This window comes from Platalea leucorodia (assembly GCF_965183815.1).
Source record: "Platalea leucorodia genome assembly, chromosome: 11".
NCBI classification, from domain to species: Eukaryota; Metazoa; Chordata; class Aves; order Pelecaniformes; family Threskiornithidae; genus Platalea; species Platalea leucorodia.
In genome coordinates this window covers 19,808,091-19,834,389 of record NC_138833.1, presented here as the reverse complement: position 1 = coordinate 19,834,389, position 26,299 = coordinate 19,808,091, and the positions used below count along the sequence as shown (strand labels likewise).

Below are 26,299 nucleotides of genomic sequence, written 5' to 3'. Positions count from 1 at the left end.
TCAACCTTCCCACCGCCCAGGCTCTTTCCAGTTAGAAGTACAGGTCCTTCTCCTGATGGACCCTATTTATTGCTGGGAGGAAGACATTCACTGAAGTAGCTAGGAAGGATCAGATAAAAGATTCGATCTTTTGAGAAGCACGCAGGACAGCATGTGTGGAGAAACCCTGTTGATAAAGGCTCCCCAAGAAGCTACGAAAACAGCACTTTTGAGAGCAATACACTATGTTTTCTTCAAGGAACTCGTACGAGGGGGAAGGGAGGCTGCCAGCAAGCCAAGGTCCTCCTAGGACAGGGGCAGGACCCTGGCTCCTGCTTATCAGCTGCCCAAAACACACATTCTGCTAAAAAGTCACAAGAATTGCAGCAAGGACTACCCCTTGGACAGGGCAATGCTCTCTGGCCTGGGCTCAACTGCCGCAGAAACAGCAAAAACACGCTTCTACCAATGAGCTCCTATTTCTCTACCTTTGACAGTGCAGAGTGTTCAAGGCATTCTGGGGCAGGGATGCCTTCATCCCACGTAGGAACAGCAGAAGCAAGTAAGGGGGAGGGGGGGAATAAATCAAAATTCCCCATCTGTGGCCACACCGAAGGTATGATCTCGGGGAAAAACCAACATATCCAGAAAATCCTCCAAGCAGCAGTCTGGAACATTTGCAGACTGCATGTTCTACTGCAACCCTCCGCCAGCACATCACCCAGGTGCATCTAAACATCTTGTATTTCCGTGACGGTTGCCAACAAGGTCAGGCTCCTACAACAGCGAGTAGAAACACCCTGTACTTGATCTAACAGGTCCCAAACAAGAGGCAATTTCTGCATTTCCTTACTTGGGCAACTCCCAGACAGCTTCTCCGCAGAGGAACAAGGTGGAAGCACTGGTTAACGTGTATCCCACCTGTTTGGATCAGGTAGCTGTAATGGTTATTACCAAAACCCAAAATTTTAATAATAATAAATAGTAATACAATGGCTGAGAAAAGGAATTCCTTTGTGCCAGCCAGGAACTATGGGCCTTGGCAACCATTCCCCTTGCTATATGCCACCCGGTGCAGTTCTCCGGTTTGCATTCCTACTAGGCCGTCCAACCAACTCTTCATCAAATGCACACCGCAGCCCGGCCATCTGCACAACCACCCATCCACAAAAGGTCCCTTCTAGAAACCACAACTGCCACCAAATCAGATAGCACCTGCAGGTGACCCCTCGGGGACGTCCGCTATCAGTTGTGCCACGACGCAACTCCAAGCTTGCTTTCCCTCAAGGCCTCCGCTCAGCTCACCGCTGTATCACCCACTGCCCCATCTGGCTCGAGAGATGTGCACCAAGGTTCACCTGGCTTCTCTTGAGCTTAACCACAACAACTCAATAGCAGATTTGCCACCACATTTGCTAGAAAAGCAGTGGAAACTCCTCAGTTGCTTAGGTCAGTAGAAAGCAAGGGCCACACATGATGGCCAGGGCAGATACTGCTCACATTCACCTTGGGAGGTCTGCCAGTGCAACTCCTGCTGAGGAAGGACGCTTGCTTCCAATCCGCAGCCCTTTTGTCTGGGAGAGGCTGAGCTTGTCCAACTCATCACACCTACAATTAATGCAGACTTGACTCCAAGCTCTCCAGAGCAGAGACCCAGGGCGCTGGGCTTGCAGGCAGCTTTCCCCACTGCCGAGAGCGAGCACAGAGCAACCAGTCTGCAGGACTTGCTCTTCTGAAAAATAGGATTGCTGGAAGGACACATATGAGGCAGGGCTGGTCAGGGACCGCCAGGCACAATGACCCTTTGGGACTCCTTCTTCCCTTGCAAGCACAAGTGACTAGATTAGAAATTAGCCTGCCAATTAAGGGCAGCACCTGAGGTGCCCAGGAGAAGTCTAAATCAGGCAGCACTTTCTTTTCCCAAGAAAGCCATGGTGGGGAAGGAGGCAGAAACGCGCGTGGCTGGCAGGGCAAAGATAAACCCCTAGGGCTGCTCTCCAAGGAGCCCGTCTAGCACACCGCAGGACTGAGGCTGCCTGTCCAGGTCAGCTCCCTTCCCAGGACTCCCAAGGTTAAAAATCAAACACGAAGGACCCAGGCCCAGAGACCAGGCTGGGATTTTGCTCAAGTATAAGTCCCAACATGGAAAGCTGAAGCCAGCAAACCAGCCCCCCAGATTTCTCCCACCACACACACCGCTTTCCCACCTGCCTCCCGCCAAGGCACCCCAACGCCAGGCATCCTGACGCAGGCCCGATGCTGCGGAGGGTGATGCTTTGCACAATGATGCTCTCCACCCTCCGACCGGCCACCTGCCCAGCTGCGGGCACTCCCCGTGTAGGAGCCAGGCAGCTCTGTCCCTGCCTGCACCACACATCCCAGCCAAACCCACACTGCCACACTGGGCCGATACAAAATAGCCCCCAGGCAGCCAAATGGGAAGGGGCAAGAAGTAACAATATCGCGATGCAAGGAAGACCCGTGTAATTTGGGCCCTGCGGCCTTGCATTTCCTTCCCCTTCTTGCATGCAGACATTTTGTTTCTCAGCACGGGCCCAAAACCAGAAAGACTTGGTGTCTGAACAGAGGGATTATAATCACCACCGTGACCAGTGATCTCTTCATCGTAGCGCCAGTCTCTGCCAAGCCAGGTATTTCCCAAGCCCTTCACCATCCTCCTCGGCTCTGTACTTTATCCACACAGCCTACAACATCTCAGCAGAAAAAACATTTCACAAATCCCCCTGTTATCAGCAAAGGGGGGTGGAGGAAGGAGCGAGGAGGAGGAGGTCAAGGGCACGTGTTGCAGCCGGCAGGATATCGGGCCGGGCGCGGAGCATCCCTGTCAGGACTGTCACGCGAGGGTGCAGACAGCATACGGAGGTGCCTGCTCTGAACGCCAGTACCCAGAGTTGCTGCACAAAAAGCCCAGGAGACATAATTAAATTGAGGGCAGTCATCCTTATTTTAGGTGGTGCTGGGGGGGTGGATACAGAATCCCAATTTTTGCCTGACGGTATTTTTATGCGCAGGAGGAGACCGTATGCTAAAATGGGGCATTTAAAGAGAAAAACTGATGCATCCACACACATACCCCCTCCCCAGGGGCTATCTGGACACCGCTGCTATTCTGATATCTGGGACAGGTCCAGAAAGGCTACCCCATTTATGAGCCCACATCTCCCCTCCGCTGCTCCCCCTGCTCCTCCAGAAGCCACGCTTTGGTGCTGAATCCAAACGCCCTCACAGACAGCCTGCCTTCTCCCTGCTCAGGAGCTACGGCCGGGAAGGGACCTCCACCACCCGCTGCCTGTCCCCAGCCCCCCTGCCAGCAGCACCCCTTTTCCGCCATGGATGCTGCTTCTTCCCAGCAGGGCCCAGGAGGCAGCAACTGAAGAGCTCATTAGCCCTGACGCAAGAGAAATGCTGACTCGTTATTACAGCAACCCGCAGGCGTAACTGCCGAGAGGGGCAGCAGGGCCGCAGGCGGAATGCCAGCGAGAACCAGCTCCCTACACCCCACTGCCCCCCCGCAGCCGCAATTACCCTTCTACTCTCCAAACTGGGGGAAAAATGACCTCAGTGCGCTTTATGTCACCTGCCAGTCACCAAACCACACTGCACTGGGGTGCTGAGCAAGGGCTGCTCCTCTGCATGCACAGGTACAAGCATACATGACAGCACGCTCCTCGGCCGCTCCCGGCGGGACACGGGGCTCATCCACACTGCCAGTGCTACGGGAAGACACCAGCTGATTTATTCTGGCTTTCGACCCATGAAGTTGTAACTAAATCATCCTCCACGTTTTGCAGACAAAAGACTCGTCAGCAAAAAAATGACCTCTCCAAGGTCACACGGGGACTCAGCAGCAGAGACGTGACCAGAACTCGGCTGCGATGGCTTGAAAGCTGCAGGGCTGCGCGGAGAGGGACGGGGAAGGGAGAAGCTGGCGGACAGCAGGATCGCTGGGGATCTCTCCTCCTAACCTGACCTGCTGCCCAGCAGGAACGATTCAGTTCTGCTCCTCTGGCTACGATGGCAATCCTCCCAGTGCCAACAGCACAGGTAGGGAAAAGGTCCAAATTACATAGTCCAGCGTCTGCTGCAAAGAGACCAGTGCTGCTTGAATCTCTTCTCCGTCCCCAGGCAACATTTCAGCTCAAATCGCTATCACCTGGCTCCCCCTCAGAGGCCAAGGCAGTGCCTGCACAGGTTCCCGAGACAGCTACAGGCCTCTTCAAAGCAACACTCAGCAGAGAAGGCAGCAAGGTCTGCTAGGAAAAAGCAGCAAAGCAAGAAACCCCAAACCCAAAGATGAGCATGGCCAATTAAGTCCCTCCCAAGATCTTGCTTTGCTTCCTGCTCCCCTCCTTCGTTACCTGCCAAGCAGGCTCGGGGAGGGTCCAGCTCTCAGCCACCCAGATCTTCCCAACCTTCCCCAGCTGCCAGGTACCGGCAAACACCTCCCATGCCTCTTAACAACACTCAGCTACTATAATAAGAAGAATCTTTACCCCCTCAAAGAGAAGCTGAAGCTTGAGACAGATGGATCAACCCTAACCTGGTGTTGGTTAGGTCCTAAGACACCAATAAGGTCTGTGCAAGAAAAAGATGAAAAGCTACAGAAGCATTTATCAGCTCCCAAATCCATTTCTCTGCAAGGGTATCCAGACCACCGGACCCCGGTAAGCTGTTTTCTGCTCTCCAGCTAGAGGAGAGGTTTGGTTCCTTCTCAGACACCTCGATCACCTAAACTGGCTGAAGAGCTGCAGCCAGTGTGAGCTCTGACATCAATTTCCCACAAACCACATGGAAACAAATGCTTGAAATAAGTTTTCAGTGTATAAATGACTGTGGTTTTGGTGAAGCCCAGCCGAGGTGCCCCCACTAACTTCACAAACTTGAAAAAGGATGAAGACTTCCAGCATCACCAAATTGCAAGAGGAACACCCCTGGAAAAAAAAAGTCACCTACTCCAAAATCAGAGCATTATCCATTCGAGATAGCTCCCTAGCTTTAACTGCACACCACACACTAAACTAAATTAGTACCTTAATGCTGACGTTCAGTCTCTTCTGGACAGAAGGGGAGGAGAGCTGACCGAGCAGGGCTGTGACTCTGGCTGAACACACAGTGACCAGCGGGACCAGCACTGTGCCCGGCAAAAGCACCTTACAGACAGATCTGCTCGGAAGAGGCTCCAGGTCTCTTCTCCGAGCACCAGAGATGCCAACAGGGTTCTGGGGAATGCATCTGGTCACCCCGACCAGAAAAAAACCCACAACTCTCCAAACAGACAGTCCTGCAAATCCGACGCTCGCATATGCACAGGCACACGAGGAATAACTGTAAGGTCACGGCTGTTTTTTCTCCCATCCACTTATCAGTGCTTGCACTGGAGAGAACAAACACTGGATGTTCTCTCCCATTAACCCCTTCTCCCCCCCTCTCCAAATGGAGAAGCAGCAAAGCGCTGCCGCTCCAAGCACGAGTCCTAACACTCCTATTCGCGCACCCAACAAAAAGCTGCAGGGAAAGTACAAGGCACCTTAAGGGAGCTTGATTACTGTTCCCGTGAAGCAGCTGGTGACCCAGCTCTCTGCCTCACATCCTTTAATCACCAGTAAGCCTGAAGTGACATTGCTGGAAGTCTCCAGCCTTCCAGGAGACCAACCCTAGATGAGTCTGGGCCCAAGGATCACAGTCACCCTCCCCAAACTCCTCTTTAACCTACTGGATATCGAACAGGCAGCAAAATTTCAGGCATGATCAAGCAAAATTAACGTGTCTCAGGGACTCTTGTTGAAATACAGGGACGATTTTGGTGTGGCCCAGAAGCCAACTGGATCCCACGCTATGGAAACAGATACAGGACAGCATTTTCCTCTGACAGGGTTATCACACACTGCACCGCAACACGCTTTTCTGCGTGCACATCAACGGCAGGCAGTCTCAGACACCACAGCGACGCTTTACCTAAGGACAGCTCAACAAGCAGTGGGCAAGACAGATCCTTCTCCCTACAGAGGAGAATCCATTACTGCAGCCAGAAATCCAGCCTCCCCATGAAAGAGGATCCCCCCTACCTCCTCAAAAGCACCAGTGTCAGGGGTATGCCCTGTAACATCAGGCAGGGATGCCATAAATCCCTGTGAAAACCCCAGGAACTGAAAATTGCGAGGCCCTCTCCACCTCAGGGCTGCGGGCAGAGGGCCAAGCAGGGGGTCTGTAGGATACGCAAGGCAGCACAGTGAAGACAACATAATTAAATCTCCTAACTGAATTAGAAATCATCAGACTCACAGTCTGAGATGTTCCCCCCCTCCGATCCAGGCTATCTGGTTGGTTTTAATCAAACACACAGCTTTTCCAATCACCTTCCAAGCTCCATCCTTGCTTGGTTCCACTTCTCTGCTGTTAATTAGATCAACTCAGATTTCAGCTCCAACTGAAGTTAAGAGGGTTGTCTGCCTGTAATCTGCCACGTCTCTTCCAAATCATTTTCACAGTTGTACTTACCGGTTTGATTTTACATTTTAAAAACATGGGTCACTTACAGCAAATTCCTCCCTGCACGGTATGCAAACGTCACATCTGTCCTTCTCAGATTAAAAAAAAAAAGGGAGCTAGAAGAGTTCACCCGAGATTGGGAAGCCAAAAGAAATCAGCCCCCCTTTTGTTCAGCTCAGTGCAAGACCCTCTGCAGTGGCAGAGGATTTCTGAGCACTCAGAAGATGCCTTACATCACATTAGGTATTCCCCCAAGCTCTCAAGGTTTAGCTGGGAGCTGGGAAGTGAAATTTAATATGGTTACAGCCAAAAAAGTCTCATGTTTTGTTATCTGAGCACATGGTGGAGACACCTCTGTGCTTCGCTTTTCTGTCTCATTGGGTGGAATCTCGTGCACAAATATCCTATCGTTTCTGTTTCAGTCAGAATAAAGCCTCCCAGTAACATTTTCGGGATGCATTTCTCCACATTTCAATATCTGCCGCTACAGTCACATAATTTCTCAGCATCACGCATACTGGTGCCACTCTACACTTAATTCTTTGCTCTGTTTTGCCCTTTACTTGCCCCCTTGCACAGCCTTCTAGCTGACTTGCCAGCATGACCCCGCCTGGAGGTACACAGGTGGGGCAAAATGCTTCAGTCACTCCTTTAAATATCTCTTTTTGTGCTAGATGAGGCCAAGAGCATTGCTATTTGTTATTATGGTCAAGCCTTTATTTTCAGTAGGCTTGTTCTGTGAGGCCGGGAGAGCTGACATACACAGACACTGCTCCTGAGCTATGCTGACTTTGTGACTATTTGGGAGGGCTACAGTAAAGGTATAAAATTATTGTCATGAGAATCTTAAGTGTCTTGCAGGAATAAACTCAGTGCTTCTTTTGCAACATTTAATACAAAAAATGGAAGATCTGACCTTGGAGAATCTGGAGAAATTAATTTCCTGTAGTTTGAAGCGACAGGAATGTTGGCTTATCAAACATTTGAGCGCTGCTTATTAACCATAAGTTCTCACTATTTCATTCCATCACTAGCTTCACCGTCTGTAAGTGTGCAAACCAGATAGTTTGGTAACTAACATTTGGTAAATTAATAATCACTCATTTGCCCCACTGACCAGCAGCTTTCAAAAAGCACAGTTATAAAGAAAAAAAAAAAAAAAGGCAGAGTGAATCCAGTGTGAAGGCTGAATATACATTACAAATAATTTGCTTAGAGACACTGCTAAGTATTTAGCAACGTACCCACCTTCTGGCAGCACCTCCAAGTTACCAGGCAAGTAAGACACCAATCTCCCCACACACCTTTTCTCTTACTTTCCCATCAACAAAACTCTACCTTTTCCTCATTTTTGTGGCTTTTCTGATTTCATACTTGTTTCCCCACATATTTAGTCAGGAAAAACTCACTTCTTTTCTCAGTGTTCCAGACTTCTTAAAAACCTAACGCATCTAGCCCTGAAAACCCTCTGTTCTCTCCGTGCATGCATCCGGCAGGCGAATCAAAAAAGCCAAACGACTGCCAGGAAAAGAGAAGAGATAAGCAGCCCCCTGCGCCCTCCCTCTTGCCGGCGGATCCCTTCCAGCGCGCAGCCATGCCCTGCAGACTGCAGAGTCACTCTGCAGGAGCGCGGCACACGCTGCCGTTCAGCTGGAAAAACGTGCTCAGCAGTGTGCTCGGGACGGACCCTGCTTCCTCCCAACCCCCCCCAGCCTCTGGGGCTGTACCCCCATACCTGGGCAGGGAACAGCGGAGCAGCACCGGGCTCCCACGTACACGTTGGCCCCCCCAGGCCTACACAGCCCCTCCAGCTGCACCGGCGCCCAGCGGGAAGGACACGCAGCACATTTCCGTCCCCCCGCCCAGCTTCCCAATCACGGTTTAACTCTGGCTGGCGTGTCAAGGACACGTGAGGTCCACAAGCCCCATCCAAGCCCCCATTTCTCCCCAGTGCCTCCCTGGCCCCTCACCATCACCAAGGGATCTCTGCGGAGCCTGCCAGAGACCAGTAACACCGTGGAGCACCAGAGATGCTTCTCCTCCGCCACCTTCCTTGTGGGGCAGGGATGCCTCTCCTCGGCCCCATCAGAGGCCAGGGCCACTTTGGGGAGCAAGTCAGGAGTGAAGCACCTGTGGGCATGTGGCCAGGTCACGGGCCAGCTCTGCCTGCTAAAGCAGCAGGTTGCAGACCTGTTTCCAGCCACTTCAAGGGGTGCCTGGCAGGAAGCGAACGTGCTTCCCCAGGAGCGCAGGTCAGGGCAAGCCGTGCCCGCCAGCACATTGTGCGTGCCACGCACGCTCCGGAGGGAACCAGAGTGCCATTTTCTAGATCAAGCGAAGAAAGGGTGCCTGTGTCGCCTCTGAGTGCCACCAAAACCAGACTGAGCGGCACTGACAGACCTCAGTCACACCAACAGCCACCTCCATTGGCCATTTCTAAAGCAAACGGAGGCTTCCACCTGACCAGAGCACCCAACCCAGCCAGGGCCACCATGGTCACCTCCCACACACCGTCAGCCCCAAGTTACCCGCAGCAGAGATCTCAACCAATCCTTCCGACTTGTGACCATGTAAAGGAATAGGATGACTCAAAACCAAATGCACAAAAATAAAATCACAACCACCGCAGATTACTGAAGCCAGCTGCCCGCTGCGCATTCCCATACAGCGCTGCAACACATGGAAGTGTCGAGGCAAGCTGCTGCTCCTAAGTCCGCTTTGCTCCAGAAGGACACTGAAGGTAAATCACTGATAATGCAGGTATTAGATCAGCCAGTTCACAGCCCTTCCTCCCTCTCCTTGCATGTCACAGCAGAATATCCCTCAGCACACGTAGCTTTAATGCTGCAGGAAGAGCTCTTGATCCTGGCGAAATCCACAGCGAGTGTCACACCGAAGCCGGGCCGGACGACTTGCTAAGGATGGCTCCGGCAGCAAAACCAGCACCAGCAGCTCCGTGAAGTACTGAAACCAGCAGAGCTAAAACACATCACGTGCCAATTTGCTCAGAAAAGACAATTCACCCAGGCCTGCCCACAGAAGCCCCCCAAACTGTAGCACAAATGCTTACTCTGATAGAGGAAAGTTCAGTTAGGAGGATCTTCTGGGAACCTGTAATTACAGGACGAGCCTCTGTTTAGAAACATGTTGACACTTGACCACCATTTCCACAACCCTTCCCAAAAAAACCCATGTACCTTGCGCAGTACTAGAATTGCCATCAGCAAACCTATTTTCACCAAATGCTTCATGACAGTTTTTACTCCACAGCTGTGGGACCTTCACATGTGCACCCACTTCTCCTTTCAGCCAAGCAATGGAGACTGACCCGGACCTGGGACTTTCCCCACAAAGAAGTCTGGTAATTGATTTATTCAAGGCCAAATTCAGTTCCCCTTTTGTTCTGGTCACCAATTATTGGTGCCTAAATACACAAGGAGCTGCTTTAAGTTCTCACAGCACTGCATTAACTTCTTCGAAGCCTTTCTTCTACCTCTCCTCTGAGCTGCTCAAGTCATGCAGCTGTATCATTTGCCACTAGATGTTCAGTTATTTCAATAAAAGGAGAAAAGTCTCCCAACTCCACTCAGAGATCGCTACAAGGACCTGGACCTGCAGAATGAGTTTGGAACTGAAGCACAGTCTCAAGCGAAAAAAGGGACAAATGCAGAGCTGGCGATGCCAGAGACCACCCATCCACACAGAGGACCCAGAGCTTTACCCAGCCCCAGGAGGTGACTTCTTGCCCGTGCAAAGCTCCACCTAGATGGCATTACCACCACGAGAGCGCCCAGCGGGTGTCACCAAGGTTGCACCACCTCCTTCCCCGAGCTCCCTGGGTGCGCAGCAAGCCAGGGGTTTGACAGAGCCAGCAGCGTGGAGACTTGGTGGGAAGTCAGCAAAGGTTCCAATGCCAAAACGACCACATTTTAAAGACCATAATGTAAATGCATATCATGGTTGGGAATGAATAAAGCTCACCACTCCCAACTGGACTTACGGTAAGAGCAGAGGAAAAAGTCTTCCTAGCTATCCTATCGGTTATCTGCCAGATCTACAGCAAGACCACCGTACCTCCGTTTACCCGGTTACTGAGATGGGAGCAGACATCCTCCAAGACGTGCACCGCCATAAAGGACACCACAATCCTCTGGCACTATTCAAGTGTATTTAACTTTTCATCAAGATGATTTTTTTTTTTTTTTAAACCCTTGCTGTTTGCAGCTGTAGTAAGTGTAAGGACTAAAACATCCAACCTGGTCTAGACAGCATGGCTTTCTACTAAAATGCCCATTCCTTATTTAGCCAAACAAGCCCTACCACTGAGGTGGTGTCAGAGATTCGTTACAAAGTGGTTTCAGGCATGCAAAGAGCAATCTAACTCTATCCAAATCGGCATTTGGCGTTCCCCTGAGGATAATTTCACACTATTCAAGCACAGCAAAAGGATCAGGTGTCATAATTCGTAAGGGAGAGCAGAGCGTTGCAGCCCCAGTGCCCCCATTCCCAGCTCTGCTTTTTGCACTTGATTTGTCTTCACATCTGACCCAAGTCCATCCTTCCGCTGCCCAGTCCAGTGATCCCAGATGCAATCCTGACGTAAACCCCCATGGCACCACAGGCAATAAACAGCTTAAAAGAAGAGTTGTGAAGGTAAGGAGGTGATCGGTGAGAATCCTCCAGCGACGCCTCGGACCTGGCAATGTGGAACGGGAGGTCACGGCAGAAGCAAGCGCCGAAGCCCAGCAACCAGGGCCAGTGAGTCAGCTCTCAGGAGCTGCGCCGCATTCCCCAGCCTTCCCGAAACAAACAGTGCAGAACAGGGCAAAGGTCCAGCACAAAGCTGAAGAGCAAAGGTATGCGGGGGAGGGAAAACACTAACCTTCACGGGTTTTTTGGAGCAGCGAGTCCCAGTTACCCTCATCCTCCCCGACAAGGTGGGAAGAGTTACTCAAACATGAGTTGTGGGATCAGAACAAAACAGTATTTCAGAGAGGAAACTTGGGGCGGTGGAGGGGGGAGGACTCCTGCTGCGATAGCAGCTCTGTTGCAACAAACGGCCAGGAGAGCTCCACAATTGCGTGCCACGACAGAGCGAGAATTGCCCAACACTTTGGAAATAGGTGTGTGCCGCGCTACAGAGCTGGATACCCAAGCAAGCAGATGTGCCCGTCTACTCCGAACGCAACGAAATACCAAAGGTAAAATAAGCTTCCCATACATCTTATCTGCTGTACTGGAGGCTGGCTTCAAGGAAAGCCCTATGGGGAGTTAGTCAGCGAGGGGTGAGAAGCTAATGAATCCTCCCCTGCCTTCTCCTCAGCACCGGTAGCCAACCCAGCCTCCGCTCTGGCATAAAGCAACACGTGCTCTCTCCGAACAATAGTCAGCTAACCTCCGGTGCTTGCTGCTGGCAACTAAGGTGTGCCTTCTGGAAACTACTGCTTATCCGCCCAGCACATTTGCCAAACAGCAAGCAAGAAACTCTCCTCAAGAAAATAAAAACGCCTCCTGCATCTCCACTAGGAAATAGGCCGCTTTCTCCTGGCTGAGCATTTGCAACCAGAATGAAAACCGGCATAAAAGTTAGTGCGGGCAAAGCTTGGCAACTGCAGTGTCAGTCATTAAAACCTGCATGTTCTTACTTCCAAGATGTAAATGGCTTTAAAAATTAAGAAGTGCCAAGTGCCTTGATGCAACATTTCTTGAAATAAATCCAGCAGGTTTTCAAAACAGGGTGCTGTTAACACCTGTCTGCACCAATGCTTGCATCAGCACCAGCCCCGGTGCAGGGCACAGCGGCGGAGAACAACATGTTCCAGAAGGTCGAGCTGTCTTAACTGCAAGCCACACTTCTCTATAGAAGAATTTGAGAAAATACTTCGAATTTGGTTTATAGCCAAAAGTGCAAAGCTGTTTTTGCCAGAAAACGTTTCCTTCGCTACTGCAGACACACACACTACCATCATGCCTTTGCCAGTCAGGCTGCTGGCTGCATTTATTTACATGATAAGAAGAGAACGTACAATAACGAGGGGACAGTCACACAGACCTCGCTACTAGATCATTAGAGAGTAAAAATGAGGCATCGTTACCAGCTCTGCCAGCATCCCTCACAAGCGGTAAGCAGTGTCAAACAGAAGCCTCGCCACATAGGACAGGACCATGTGTTATCTTGGGACTCAAAAGGATCCCCCTCTGCTCTCTTGTACCCTGACTCCGAAACGCACAGGAATAGAAGCGTAACGCGCATCTTGCCAAGGCACCAGGGAAGATTTTCTGGTGTGCCACTCCAGCTGAGCCTCAGCCTCCACTCACAGCATCAGCAGTATCGCTGTTGTCTGACTCGATCTAATGGTTGCTCCACTTACTGCCACGCCGTTGTGCTTTTGGGAGGAGGGGTTAAGAAGCAAGGAGAGGCTTTGCTTCAGTAGTCCTCCTTCCCGAAAAAGCAGAAACGTTTACTCAAACACCCTATTACACACCTCACTGCCAACCTCGAGCGTAAAAACACTGCAGCAGGTAGGCAAGACACCAATTTCTGAAGATAAATCCTAATCCGTCAAAAAAGGACGCTGTTCTTCAGTCCCTACATCAGCCCCCCAATGCATTCAACTTTCCCAGCTGCAGCAAATCAAACAGTTCAAAACAAGCAGAGGTGGATTTGTTAAGCTCTTCCCTACCCATGTTCTGACACAGACAGCAGAAACTCACAAAGATCTTGAAGGTGGCTCTGTTTTCTCTGGGCCAGAGCTCAATGCCTTTACTTTTCAAGCACTAATTCCAACACAGACCATTACAGAATGGGTGAACACCTAAGGAGCAGGTCCTGTCCATTAAATCTGCTCTACGGGCCTGTAATTAATACAATCATTGTAAAAAATTAGGGCTTTCAAAGCCTGTAGAACAAGTCATAGAGGGATCCCTTTATCTTTACAGAGCTGTCCTCACCGGGCTCCTCAGTCTCCTCACTACCTCTGGTAGGATCAGGGCTGGAAACATTTAATATCTCCAGCACACAAGCACTGCTCTGGGAACACTGCTGGATCGGGAGCCACGGTTTTCTAACCTCCGCTGAAAAACCAAAAAACATCCATTGGTGACTTTCCACAGTTTAAAAGCTCTCGATCCACTTCAAGTGTGCAAAGGAGTCACTTTCCTTAGGCGATCTCCTGGAGGTGACCGCAACACGACAACTCACCTCACCAGCACCGTCTTTTGCACAAACTCACGCTCCAGATCTTTTTTCCTAACCATCTGCCAAAAGAAATCCTCCATCCAAAGCAGCGAGGACACGACAGGAGCCTGCACACTCTATGAGAAGGTACTTGGGTGAAGGGCCACCAGGCAAGGTCAGCCGCCAGCCTGCCTCTCGTGGGAGTTCGCCAGCCGTGTTTATTTTACACGTTCTCTCTTCTACTAACGAACAGGCAGCAAAAGAAACAAGGCCCCAAGAGAGGAGAGCCAAGCGGCAGCATCTGGGGCACTGCAGGAACCAGTCGCTGCTGCCAAGCATCCCAAAACACACCACTAACCAATTCCATTATTTAAACACTGTTGGGAATACCGGGACAGTTGTGCCAGGCCCAAGAAAATTCCGAGTGTTGCAGTATTACTCCCTTACCCTACCACAGGGTAGACACACTACTGACATACTCTCTCCCTCAAAAAATCGTCTCAGGAGTTGCAAGGGCCCCCTCCTCGCGTTGGGCAGGCTGCCCCGTGCCCGCTCACTTTGATGAGCCACCCACCTTTGTGACGGGCCTGGTACAGAATCTGGACGCGCCTTAGACGTGAGCCTCCAACAGGAACGTTCAATCTTGCGGTTTTACATCTTTTGGTTTATTTCTAGGGACTGTTGCTCGAGAAGGCAGCGCGATGGAGCGCAGCTTTCGCACAAAGGAGCGATGTGACCGGTTTTATGTCATACCGCAAGAGGCAAATGCGGACAGCAATGTTAAGCTTTCATTTAGATGTTAAGATTTTAAGCGATGTTAAGATTTCATTAAGCTTTGCTTATGGTGGTACATACAATGACAAGCCACCAAACACTCCGAACACGGACTTTTACCTGGCACAATTAACTTGTCTTCGCTATTTCCCGTTAAGATGACAGCTTTCCGGGTGGAAATTGCAGAGCTGTCCATCTTCCAGAGATCGATACCTCTGATAAACAGTCACGCTAGGCAGTAACAGTTCTTGCAAAACACTAGCACGTACGGTAATAGGGAATCTGATGTCCTATCTGGCAGCGCGATTTTAGCGTTAACGGAGGCAGGCCGGAAAAATTAAGAGTCTTTCCCAAACAAGACGCTTAGTGAAAACTTCTGTGTTTTCCTCTTCGTACGGATTCACTCGAAGCAGGTACGAGCGATGCCCTCCCGGTACGAGCAGCACCTATCCCAGCTTCCGCAGAAATGGTGCTCTGCAATTTCAGCCTTTGCTGACGACAGCAGCGGGTTACAAACGCGATTTGGACAGCGTCACCCCGCCGCTACCGCTGGACGCTGCCCCCTCTGCGCCTCCCTTTTGGGGACCCCCCCCCCCAGAGCCGTGGCTGCTGACAACCTCCCTTCACGGCCGCAAGCGTGCAGGGGCAGAGCCGCCCTCGGCCGCAGCCCCCAGCCCCGCCGCCGCCATGAGTCGGCAGAGAAAGGCGGCGCGGCCTGCGCCTCCGGGGAGCCGCCGCCGCACACGTGGGGCAGCGCCGGGCCGGGGAAGGGAGGGAAGGGCCGGGCCCCCCCTCCCCGCTGGGCGCTGGCGGGGAGCGGCGGGGCGGCCGGGCCGCGCTCCCGGGGGAAGCCGCACGCTGTGGCGGAGCCCGGGGAAGCGACCACGTTGCCTGCGCTGCGCTGCGGCGGAATGCTGGGAGCTGGGGGGGGCGCGGGGGGGGGGGGAGCGCTGGGAGCGGGGCGGGCGCCGCCTGCCCGCCGCCCCGGCCCGGCCGCCGAGCGCCTTCGGCCACCGAGCGCTGCCGGCCGAGCTCCTGCGGCCGCCGAGCGCCCGGGCCCGCCGCGCCGCCGGGCCCTCAGCGTCCCCCGCCTCCCCCCGCCCCCCCACCGCCGCCGCCTCATGGCCGCTGCCCGGGCCGGGCCGCGCTCCCCTCCCCCGCACACGCGCTCCCCGCCTCATGGCCACGGACGGCGCCGCCGCTTCCGACCTCCATCGCCCCCCCTCACCGCACACCGCCCCCGCGCTCCCCTCACGCCGGCCGCGGCCCCGCTCCCCCGCAGGCCGCAGGCGCGGCGCCGTCCCCACGCCGTGCCGCATGGCGCGGCCGGCCGGGGCGCGGTCGGCGGCGCAACCAACCTTCCCCCCCCTCGCCACCGCCACCGCCGCCGCTCCTCCGCCCTCCAGCCCCGCTCCGACCCCCGGCACCCACCTGGAGGCGACTGCCCGTTCACCGCCGGCGCGGCGGCGGGGGCGTTCTTCGTCCAGGGGTTCACCTTGGGCGGCGGGGCCTCGATGAACTCCCGGCGCCCGGCGCCTCCCGCCTCCCCGCCGTCCTCCGCCTCGCCGCCCGCCCGCAGCAGGCTCTCCTTCTCCTGGTTGTTACTCTCCTCCTTCTGCTGCTTAGCGCTGGGCGGCCGCGGCGCCGCGGGGCCGCCGTCGGGGCCCATGGGCGCTTCGCCCTTCTCCCGGCCGCCGTCCTGCGGCGGTTTCAGCACCAGGGCGCGCTCCTCGGCGGGCAGCAGCGGGGCGCCGGGCAGCAGCGCCTCCACCTGCGTCGCCATCTGCGCGCCCCCGCCGCCTCCGCCGCCCGGCCCGGTGCCCCCCCCCCCCCCCTTCACCGCCGCCGCAATATGGAGACGCGCCGGGACCACGCGACTGCCGCGGGGGCGCGCACCGCGCCGGCCCGTGCGCGCCGCCGGCGAGGGGAGGGACCGGGCGCGCCCCCGGCGGCGCGCACGTGCCTGATGCAACGCCCGGGTTTCTTAAAGGGGCCGCGCACGGAGAAGACGGGGCCCCTGAGCCGGTTCGGGCGCTCCGGGGCTCCCCGGTGCGGAACGCACCGGGGAGCCCCGGAGCGCCCGAACCGGCATCGACGCGCTGATAAAGGGGAAGGGTGACAGTGGCGGATCCCAAGGAGCAGGTCCTTCGGTGGCTGCAGCCAGGGGACGCGCAGCCCAGCGGGGCTCCGGTCCCGGTCCCCAGCGGGGCTCCGGTCCCGGTCCCCAGCCGGGGTGCAGCGTTTCTGCCGCTCGGTCCCTCCGGGATGCAGCTCTGCCCGCTGTGTGAGCGGGACGGAGCCCAGGGCGGCTGAGAGCCAAACTGGCTCCAGTTGGGGACTGGGCGAGCGGCACCCTCCACGCTTGCTCAGTGGCCAGCCAGGCCAAACCCCGGCGTAGTTTTAAATATTAGAAAATAAACGCATGAGTGAGGGGGGAGAAAGGGAAGTGTCCGTGCAACCTTTCTGCATCAGCCATGGGGACAAATCGCCTCGGCTGCTCAGCTCTCAAACACCCAGCCTTCACGCGAAGGGAAGCTCGGTGTGCACCATCGCCAGCTGGTGCAAACGCACCGGCCGTGTTCAGCAGCCTCCACGCACCCCGCTTCTCCCTCGGTGTCCTCACCTCTGCCGGACCCACCTTTCCCTGCTCTGCCCAGCATCCACGGCACCGGGATATTCTGCTCCTCGGCTCCGGGGACTTGCTGTGAGGCAGCTAAGAAGTCGCCGCATTTCTGTGGCACGATTCACCGGCAACAAATCCAGCTCTGCTTTCCCCAAATTCAACAAAAGCACCTAGCTGTCATCCCCAAGCCTGCCTCTCCACCTCATCCCTCATCCCAAACCTGTCCCTGTGCCTGCTCAGGCCATGCCAAGTGGCTCTGGGTGCTGCCTCCCAGCCCTGTGCCAGCCCCGCGCAGGCTCCGAGGAAGCAGTCTCCAGGGAAACTCCTCTGCTGAGCAGTGATTTGGGCAGGAGCTCCCCACCTCCCTTGCTCTGTGTACAACAGCTTACTTATTTCTCCCTGACTGAAGCGTGGCTTGCATACTTATCGCAGATGCCCGGTTGCTTTGACACTGGCCTGGAGGTTTAAAGCTGCTTTCATGGTGGCTGTTACCCTCTTTGAGCGTCTCTGGGTCTCTCCTGGCCCCAAATACCCCCAGTTTCATTTCTGAGGCTGGCGACCTCACCTGGGGTCCTGACCCTCCCTTTGGGAACGGCTTTAATTCAGTGGCCTGGAGCGAGGGGGGCGGGGGGGGGGGGGAAGCACAACGCAGCCGAGGTGACTGAGATATACCCCTTAGCTCCACCATCCTGTCTGGGTGATAGCTCAGCCCCTTTCTCAGGTTCCACTTGCCTAATTTTGCCTCTATTCACACGAGCACCGTGTGTGACCCAACTGCAGCAGGTTGAGCTGTTCCCCTTCAGCCCAATGCATTTTCACCCTAGTCCTCACAAAGCCCAGAGCAAGATGCTACCAAGCCAGCAGGGTGGCTGATGGGTCACACGGAGCTACCGACGCATTCAACCTTTTAGCTGACGTACTTTAAACAAACACCTTTGTGATAAGTTTCTGAACTGACTGGTATTTAAGGAGGTATCAATACTCCTGGGGCATTTGTGGCCAAACCTGGAGTATTTTTCTCCTGAGTCGTGTTTGTAAATAACTAACATGAAAAAAAGGAAAAAAAAAAAAAAAAGAAACACCTTTTCCACCCTCATTCCCTCCAGCCGCAATGTGAAAGCCAGAGCTGAGCCCAGCTAGGCAGCACGGGTCTTACAATGACAGCAGCTACATCAGCACGTAGCAGAGCCTGCCCGGCGCTGGGGACAGGGGAGCACCATTGCACGTGTTTCCTACAGTTTTACTTTAGCTCTGGCCTGGTCCCGAGGACCAAATGCCCATCCGCAGCTGCAGGGCACTCTTGGTCACGTCTCTTCTCCGTGCGTCAGGGGGCTGTGCTGACCTCACGGTCAGCTCGGACCAGGAGTGCACTTCCAAAGGGAATCTTCTCATTCTCCAGCACCTTTGGACCAGCTTGCTCGCTGCTGGCCAGTACCGGTCGCGCTGTTCCCTGGTGAGGTGAGTAGACGCAAGCCCAAGCTTTACACGTGGATGGTAGAATATTAAGGGTCAGGCACCTTTAATGCTTTGGAAAAGAGAAAGGGGATTTTGCCAAGAAAAGCCCAAACTTCCTATCCTGAGTCATATGCTTTGACTTATTTATGTAGTCGTTACTCTCCGTGAATCCTGCCAGGCAGGAACGCTGTCAGGGACGACGTGCTCAAGGTTGGGCAAATGTTCCCGCAGCGGCCCTGCGGTGCCGTGCCCCAGCGAACCCAGCTGCCCCCGAGGGCTGTCACAGCAGTCCTGCTCCTGAGGGACTGCAAATGCAGCGTCACTGGCCAAATCGCAGGGCTACCTCTGGCATCCGCAGGGGAAAAACTTTTCAAAGGGCACCCAGGGCTCATTCCTGTAAGAGAAATATCATGCTGGTGCAGAACCATTCCCAGGCCTCAGGGCCATCGGTTACAACCCTCAGATCTAACTGGGAATTTTCAATTTCAGAAAACCTGACAGCTTCCCATTGAAAAATATCTAGCTTGCCCTAAGGATCCTCATCAGGAAACTCTAACCCAACCATTTCAGTCTGGATCAGGTTCTCTCCCACACCGGGGGGAAGCCCAAATGCCAGTCCCAGTTTGCAGCCCCAGCAGTGACTGGGGCTGAGGGCAGGCTGCCATGGCAGGTGCCTCCCAACCCCAGCAGACACCTATTAGTGGCACATTGTGGCCATCAAAAAGGACTCAACTATTTTTAAAAATCATACCCCAAACCTTTTATTCCAGCCCCCCAAGTCCTGGCATTTCAACCCGCTTTAGCTCAGGACCAGAAGAAAGTGCCCGTTCCTGCAGGTTTCTGCCGGAGAGACCTCCTGCAACATCTTCCTTAACCCAGCTTTTACCCTCTCCTTGCTCAGGGTTTTTAACCCCAGAGCTCGTGCCCCTGCTCCGGGGAGAGGGGCCATGCACAAAAGCATGACACGCAGCCACAGCAGCAAACTCTCTGCTTCTCCTGCCAGGGCAAGGGGATGAGAACACACTGAGTGCTTGCAGTCCTGTAGGCTTTTTCTATCTGCAGCCATGCGATCCAGAGAGGTGGAAGCTACTCCCTGGCTCCGAGATAAATGCGCTTGGACCCTTGTAGCAAAGCATATGAACGATCAGCATGAAAAGTGAATGCATTCACACTAATAAGTAATTTTCAACCTGTGTAATAAAACAGCAGACACTAACGAGTTCCATTACATCTCCATTAAAAAGTGCTTTCGCTTAGCAGGACTCCACGGCCCAGGGGCTCGAGCTCTCGCTCGGCGGTTTGATGTTGCAGCCCCGCCGCAGGCACCGTGCTGCTGAGGCCACTCGTGCCACGCGTGGGGTAGAAACCAGCTCCCACCAGCTCTGCGGAGCCGCTGGCCCCTCGCCGCTTCCACCCCTCTTCTGCTCGCTGGGAAGTGGTGCGGCAGGTGTGTCTGTGCCCAGAGCGCGCCGCATGGATTGTCCTGGTATTAAGAAGTTAGAATTAAATGAGAGTAAATATCCCGTAATTAAAAATCTGAAGCCTGCTATGCATTTTTTTGCACGTTTTTAATAAATGGATTCGGGGGGGTCGGGAATATCTAATGATATATAACTGCTTTTATCATCACAAGCTTTTAATTCAAAAGCCACGGTTCTTGTAGGACTCTCCCAAAGCCAATAAGTAACCTTGTCTGCTCAAGAAAAAATCTGAAAACACCCCCATTCCCTAGTTATTGATGACATTGGCTGTAGAAAACAATAGCTCCTCTAGACCAGAATTTCCCACTGTGTATATTTTGCTGTAGATATATTAGCCCACAGTTGCTTAACATGGCCCCTAAGTCATTTCAGTTTCCAGGTGCTCATGAAAACATGGCACAGGTTGACCACTGAGGCTGATATTTTGTTCGATGGACATATACCCTCCATGCCACCCCTCTGCCAGTAGAAATTTCAGCAAAAATATTTCAGATGCTTCTACAAAGAGAAATGAGGTATAAATGCTCTAGCATCCTTCTTCAAAATGCCTTAAGCTCTCCGTGCTTCAGATGAGACGTCCTGCATGCCTCCCAGGTCCCGACTGCCCGCAGCTGCCCTGGAAGCCCCTGGCTCAGCCCAGCCGGGGATGCGCCATTCCCACGGAGAAATGAAGCTGCTGGCAATGTGCTGAGAGTCCCGGGAGTCCGTGTTTCTCTGCCATCAGCACCTTGCGCCAGAGCTGGCCGGGGACATACATCTTTCTGCCTCGTGCCTAATGTATGGGGAGGCACCAGCCAGCAGCTACTCCACAGAGCTCAATTAATTCAAGCGGTGGCAGCTTGTGCAGGTGCCCTAAAAGCTCCCAAAGACTCAAGGTGAGAATCAATAAGATTTACGGGTGGAATTGCTGGGATATTTTCCTCTAAGCACCTAAGGATAATTAACAGCCAAAAGGCTCGGAGTCAACCACCGAAGTTATGAAATACTAAATCAGAGGCAGCTCCCGGCAGCTTCATTCGGTCCCTTTGCAGGTTGTATGTTCACAATAAAACCATCAACCACGCACGGCCACAAATACTCTCTTTTCCCATGGGACTCCTGCTCCTTTCAGTATCTGGCAGTTATTTAAATACTGTTTTACCCCTCTGCAGTCAAAGCAAAGCCCTGGGCTTTGCCATTCAAATCCTACCCTGACCCACAGCACAATTACATCGCTGCTGGGTGTTTCTCTGGCGAGCAGCACGCTAGGATTTGTGTGCTGCACTGATACGTATGGATCCGATGGGTGCTGTTCCCCTCTTTGGATAGCTAGGGAAATGAGAAACAGCGAGGAGAAACGTTAAAAGCTTCTTGTTATTTTGTGTGCAAGAGTTCAGACTTTTGCCCCCCAACTTTCCAGGGCACCGGCCATCATACCACGATGCTTTCCTTTCCGTTTTTGCAGCCACATCGACTCTGGCACCAGGCACAAACACGCAGCAGCCTGGGCTCCGATGGGCATCACGGGGGTGCCAGAGGAGGAGGAACCGGGCAGGAAACCCCATCGGGAGCCAGTCCTGAATGGCGGGGCCGAGCTGCCCGGGCGCCAGCCATCACACTGCCAGTGGCAAAGGACCCCGGGAGGGGACAGGGCCTCTCTCTGTGACCAAGAGCTGCATCATGCACGGGAACAACGGGGCCAAAGCAGGGGCAGCTCCATGCCTGGCTCTGCCTGACCCCCAGGTACGACAAAATGACCTTCCTTTCACTGCGGAGATGTGCTGCCACGCTGCTGGTGAGGGTCTTCCTCCACCACGCACGTTTCTGCTCCCGTCCCTGCTCCCATTGCGGGGAGGTTCCCACGCTGAGCTGGTTTTCCTGGCTTGCCTCCCCACGCTGTCTCTTGGGGAGAGCTCCATCCTGCACAGACACTCCCCCGCCAGCCAGCACCACTTTCCCGGTGCACCCAGCACCCTGGGCGCAGGGGGTGCCCCGGCTCCAGCCTGCTCTGAGCATCCCCTCCTCTCCACTCTGCCCTGCAGTGAGCCGGGCTCCCTGGCTGTAACTCCCACCCAGCCTCACCAGCTTTGTGTTTGCTTTCCCAAATATTTTGCTGGTGCAAAGGAAACATCAGCCTGCTGAATCGTGAGCTGAGCCACCTCCACCTCCGAGCTGAAGGCCCACGAAGTGGGAGAGATGATAAACTGGAAGCAAAGCAATGCCAAAGCATAGAGCAGCACACACCAGTCCTCCCCTGCTGCCAGCCTGTCCTGGTGTCACCAAATCAAGCTAGGGACAGTCCCCTTCACCAGGATGCTGGCACCGCCACCAAGCCTGCCGCAGCCTCCCGATAACACCCCGTCAGCAGCTGATCAGCGAGTCAGAGGTAAAAGAGCTTCAGCAAAGTGCAGTGCCAGCATCCAGCCGTGGCCACCATTGTGTAAGCACGGTCCGTGGGACACAGGCAAGGGGATTAAGAGATCTGTGTCAGCAGCAGGCCTGTGTATACAAACACGGCAGCTAAAAGGGCTCGTGTACATGCTTTTTCCCCAGGGAGGCCATCGAGGATGGGAATGGGTTGTGGAGGGGCGGATGTGCAGTGTTCGTGTCAGCCTTCCCTTCGGCCCAGCAGCCAGCAGGGTGGTGGGGCTGGGGACGGCAGAGTGAGATTGGCCTGGGCAAGGGGAACCCCCTGTGCCCCGACTTCCCTCCCAGAGACCTGGACTGGGGATGTCAGATAATGCCGTAGTGCCTGGAAGGTTGTAGGGAGCTCCCTGGCTCTGTGGTGGCCCTCAGGAGCGCTGGAGAACCTCACCTGGTCCTGGAGACAGGAGCAATGGAAAGCAATTGCTCCATCAGTGGTTTGAAAAAGTCAGCCTGAAGCTGTTGCTGTAGGAAAGGCTCAACGAGATCAGCAGCTGCAAAGGCATCAAGTGGAGTATCTCTAATTAACCCCAGAATATAGCATATCTGCTTTCCCGGCTCCACGGGGCAAGGAAGACTACGGGATGGTCATGGACATGCTCCTGCAAAGCATCCCGGAGGATCCTGAATCCTCTGCCCACAGACACCCAGTACAGCCCAGGGACCAGGAGTCCAGGCTGCGAGAGACTGTATTTTATGATTTCATTCTTGCCCTTGCCTGTTCTACCCCTGTACTCCCCAACGAGCTCCTGAGGTTCTTGACAGCCAAGCGAGCAACAAGGGAAAAAGAGACCCACTGCAGGGACCTGGGACATCCTCTGCCTCCAGCGCCGTCAGTGGAAATTAATGTGGGACCGAAAGTTTAAGTGCAAGGCTGGGGATGCAGTGGCTATGTTCTGCATCGATGCATTCATTTTTATGATTATATCAAGCAATATCAATTATATCAAGCAAATGAAGAGGTCCTGATGACGTTAGCTGAGGGAAGTTCTTGCAGTGGTGACAACTACTGACCAGCTCCAGCCACGTTGGGTGAAAGGGATCTCAGGCCAGAAATGCAGAATTTGGAGGTGGATTTTGTTATGCCAGGCCGCCAGGCTGGTTGTTAGACTTGGAAGTTAAATCATGAGCCAAATAAATGCAACGTGAAGCTGTGTGCAGTCAGAGCCAGGATTTCTCGCCTGTGTTTCAGTCTGTTCGATTTTCACGCTCCTCAGCTAACCCCATTTGTTCCTAAACACATTTTCATCTGACAGCAAGCAGGGCCAGGACTTCGCAGTGGAAACAACAGGAGGCAGACAGGAGCTCATCCTCTTCAGAGAGGGACACCTTTCAGGTCCTCTCCATCCTCAGAGAAAAAACAACAAACGTGGAAAAGCACATATTGCCCCTCTCCACCCCTGCAAGTTGCTCCTAAGCTCCTGCTCTCAGAGCAAAATCTTGTCTCTGTTTCAGTAAAGCCAGCACGAGGTCGGCACAGGACCAGCCCAAGGCGGTGCTGAGGGCTTTCCAGCTCTCCAGAAACCCTCGGCAGCAATTTATGTCCTAAACCAAGATCACCCCACAAATCTGCCAGGCAGGAGAGACCTCTTTACACTTGAAACAGGGTTTTTTGAGCTTGCTTCCAGTCTGCAGCCTTATCTTAGTATTTTGTAATTCCTCTCCTAAAGATGCAAAACCAAAGCTCGTGCCAAACCAAAACATCCCCGCAGTTTATCTGAGCAGGGAGAAGCACATGATGGTGGCCCAGAGCCTGGAGCAGGACAGCAGCCGGAGCCCGCAGAGCAGCCAGGGACAGTTAACGCTGGTGGGGCACGAGACCTTCCCAGTACAACGTGAGAGAAGGACAAAAGCCACGGTAGAGGCTGCTTTCGACTTTCTCTCCTGCCTGGTGTGACGGGGCCACCAGAGCGGGGAAAAGCCAGGGCAGCAGCAGCAGTCCCTGCACAGACACCCCTCCCCTCCTGTGCCTGCCAGATCGCCAGCTCTCTCGTTCCTCTTCCCAGCGGGTCCCGAGGCGGTTTTGCCCGACACGCTCCCTCCGGGAGGCACGAGCCGTCCTGCTCCGCACGGTGCTGCAATTCCTGCGCCAGCCCTGGTTGTTTCTGCAGCTGTACTCCCTTAGCTGTTAATTTAATAATTTACTTTAGTGAGCCTCATTAAGGCACCTCCTGCCTTTATGCACGTGGTGACAGCACGTTATGATTGCCGATAATGTTGGCGGAGGCTGGAGCATCGAGCCACCGGTGCTCATTCTAACCGTGGGACACCTGGGCACGTTGTCTGCTTGATCTCCAAACACAGACGCCTCCTCCCAGGGCTCTCCAGTCTCTCCCGTGCTCCCTGGGGGACCAAACACTTCCATGTTGTCCCCTTTCCAAGCAGGGGATCCGGTGACTGATGCAGGGGCCCCAGCCACTCTTTGGGGACTATTTGGGATGGCACCGTCCTTTCCCAGGTCAGTGGAAGATGCTCCCCTGGAGCTTCCCCCAAGTGCTGCTGTTTTGGATGCTTTGCCTAGTGAAGCTGTTCTCCATGCAACCCCTCTAGTGTCCTACTTGGTTGTGTGATAGCCCAAGCACCAGGAAAACCCCCAGGGAAATTGCAGTGAGGTCGGATGCTCTCCTTTAAACATTTTCTAACACACTGCATAACCCTTTTCATCCCATCTTGAAGGTCTGCTGGCTGCTGGAGGGCAATCCTGCCCCTTCATCCCATTCCCTGGGGCAGGACAGGGCTTGGAGCCGGCTCCTGGGTTGGACCTGTCCCAGGAGCAGCTGCTGGTGTTCAGGGGGTCGCAACACCAGCACCAGAGCAATCAGGATCCGTCCTTCCCTGGAAGAACCAGTTCCCCAGGTAGCGGCAAATGGCACTTTCCCTTGGGTAGAGGCCAGGCACCCTGTCCTGCTCCGTGTTGCTTTTCAGATAGGCAGGCTGCAAGTCGTGCAGTTCGCGTGAAGAAGCGAGATAGCACAGCCGGCCGCTGAGCACAGGGCTCTCGGGAGCGGCCAAAGGGACTGAGTGAGCCAGCAGGGCTTTGCCCACGATAAAAGCTTCAGCACCCACGTGTGTAATCAGGAGAGGGCAGCCCCAGCTCTTAACTGCATCTCTGGCGAGCCAGGCTGGGTGGGGTGACAGGCACCCAGGACCCCAGCGCCAGAGATAACTCGGTGCCCCAGGAGGCAGAGCTGGCAAGGGAGGGGGGGGGCTGCCTCTGACAGGGAGAATTTCCCACCGTGGCAGGTGCTGGTGCAGCCCAAGCAATCGTGCAGCCATGGTGGGCTTCCCTTCATGGCCGGTCCTTCGGTAACTGGCAATGCTGGTGCTGGTGCTCCCTCCCTCGCCCTGGGCTGGGCTGTAGGAGAAATCCTCCCATCCCTGCTTCCAGGGAAAGGAGAGCCAGGGAGTAAAGGAGAGATGTTTGGGGATGGCTCAGCACCGGGAGCTGCAGATCCTGGACCACCAGCATCCCTGGCTGGTCCCAACTAACTGCTCTCCCATTCAGAGGCACTTGCAGGCTCAGAGACCTGCTACTTGCTTGCAGCATCCTTCATGTGCCCCTGTGGCCAGGCTTGGGCTTCCTAAAATCACACAGCAACGAAGCAGGACCTGGCCCCAGCTTTGCGGCCCCCACCATGCCTCTGGGGACAGCTCAGTCCGCCCCTGTGCCTGCCCTGCTGGCACAAGCTGCTCCACCAGCAAGGGCTCCGCATTCGCAAAGCAGATGTTGCTATCTCTCTAATTTTTATTTTTTTTTAACCAAGGAGGTTGTTAGAGGAATCCGGTGGGCTGGAGAAGATGGTCCCAGCTCCCTGCAAGGGGTTACGGTTTTTTCCCCCACTGTTTCTTTGAGGGTGGCAAAGCCCCGAGCCTCTGTCCGGCTGGTGATGCAGTGTT

At 54.3% G+C, this 26,299-nt stretch overlaps 1 protein-coding gene across 6 annotated transcripts in view; it reads right to left on the bottom strand.

Moving 5' to 3' along the window:
• The window catches only part of LARP1 (La ribonucleoprotein 1, translational regulator), a 45,435-nt gene extending 29,203 nt beyond the window's left edge, over window positions 1-16,232 (bottom strand). For 5 of the 6 annotated variants that reach the window (XM_082324435.1, XM_082324437.1, XM_082324436.1 and 2 more), the window contains exon 1: window positions 15,872-16,232. In XM_082324435.1, coding sequence (XP_082180561.1) covers window positions 15,872-16,223 — 352 coding nt within the window. In that variant the 5' untranslated portion in view covers window positions 16,224-16,232. Of the gene's footprint in view, window positions 1-14,560; window positions 15,180-15,871 lie in introns of those variants that run through there. The other variant, XM_082324440.1, reaches the window with a different exon arrangement.
• Window positions 16,233-26,299: the final 10,067 nt, after the last annotated feature.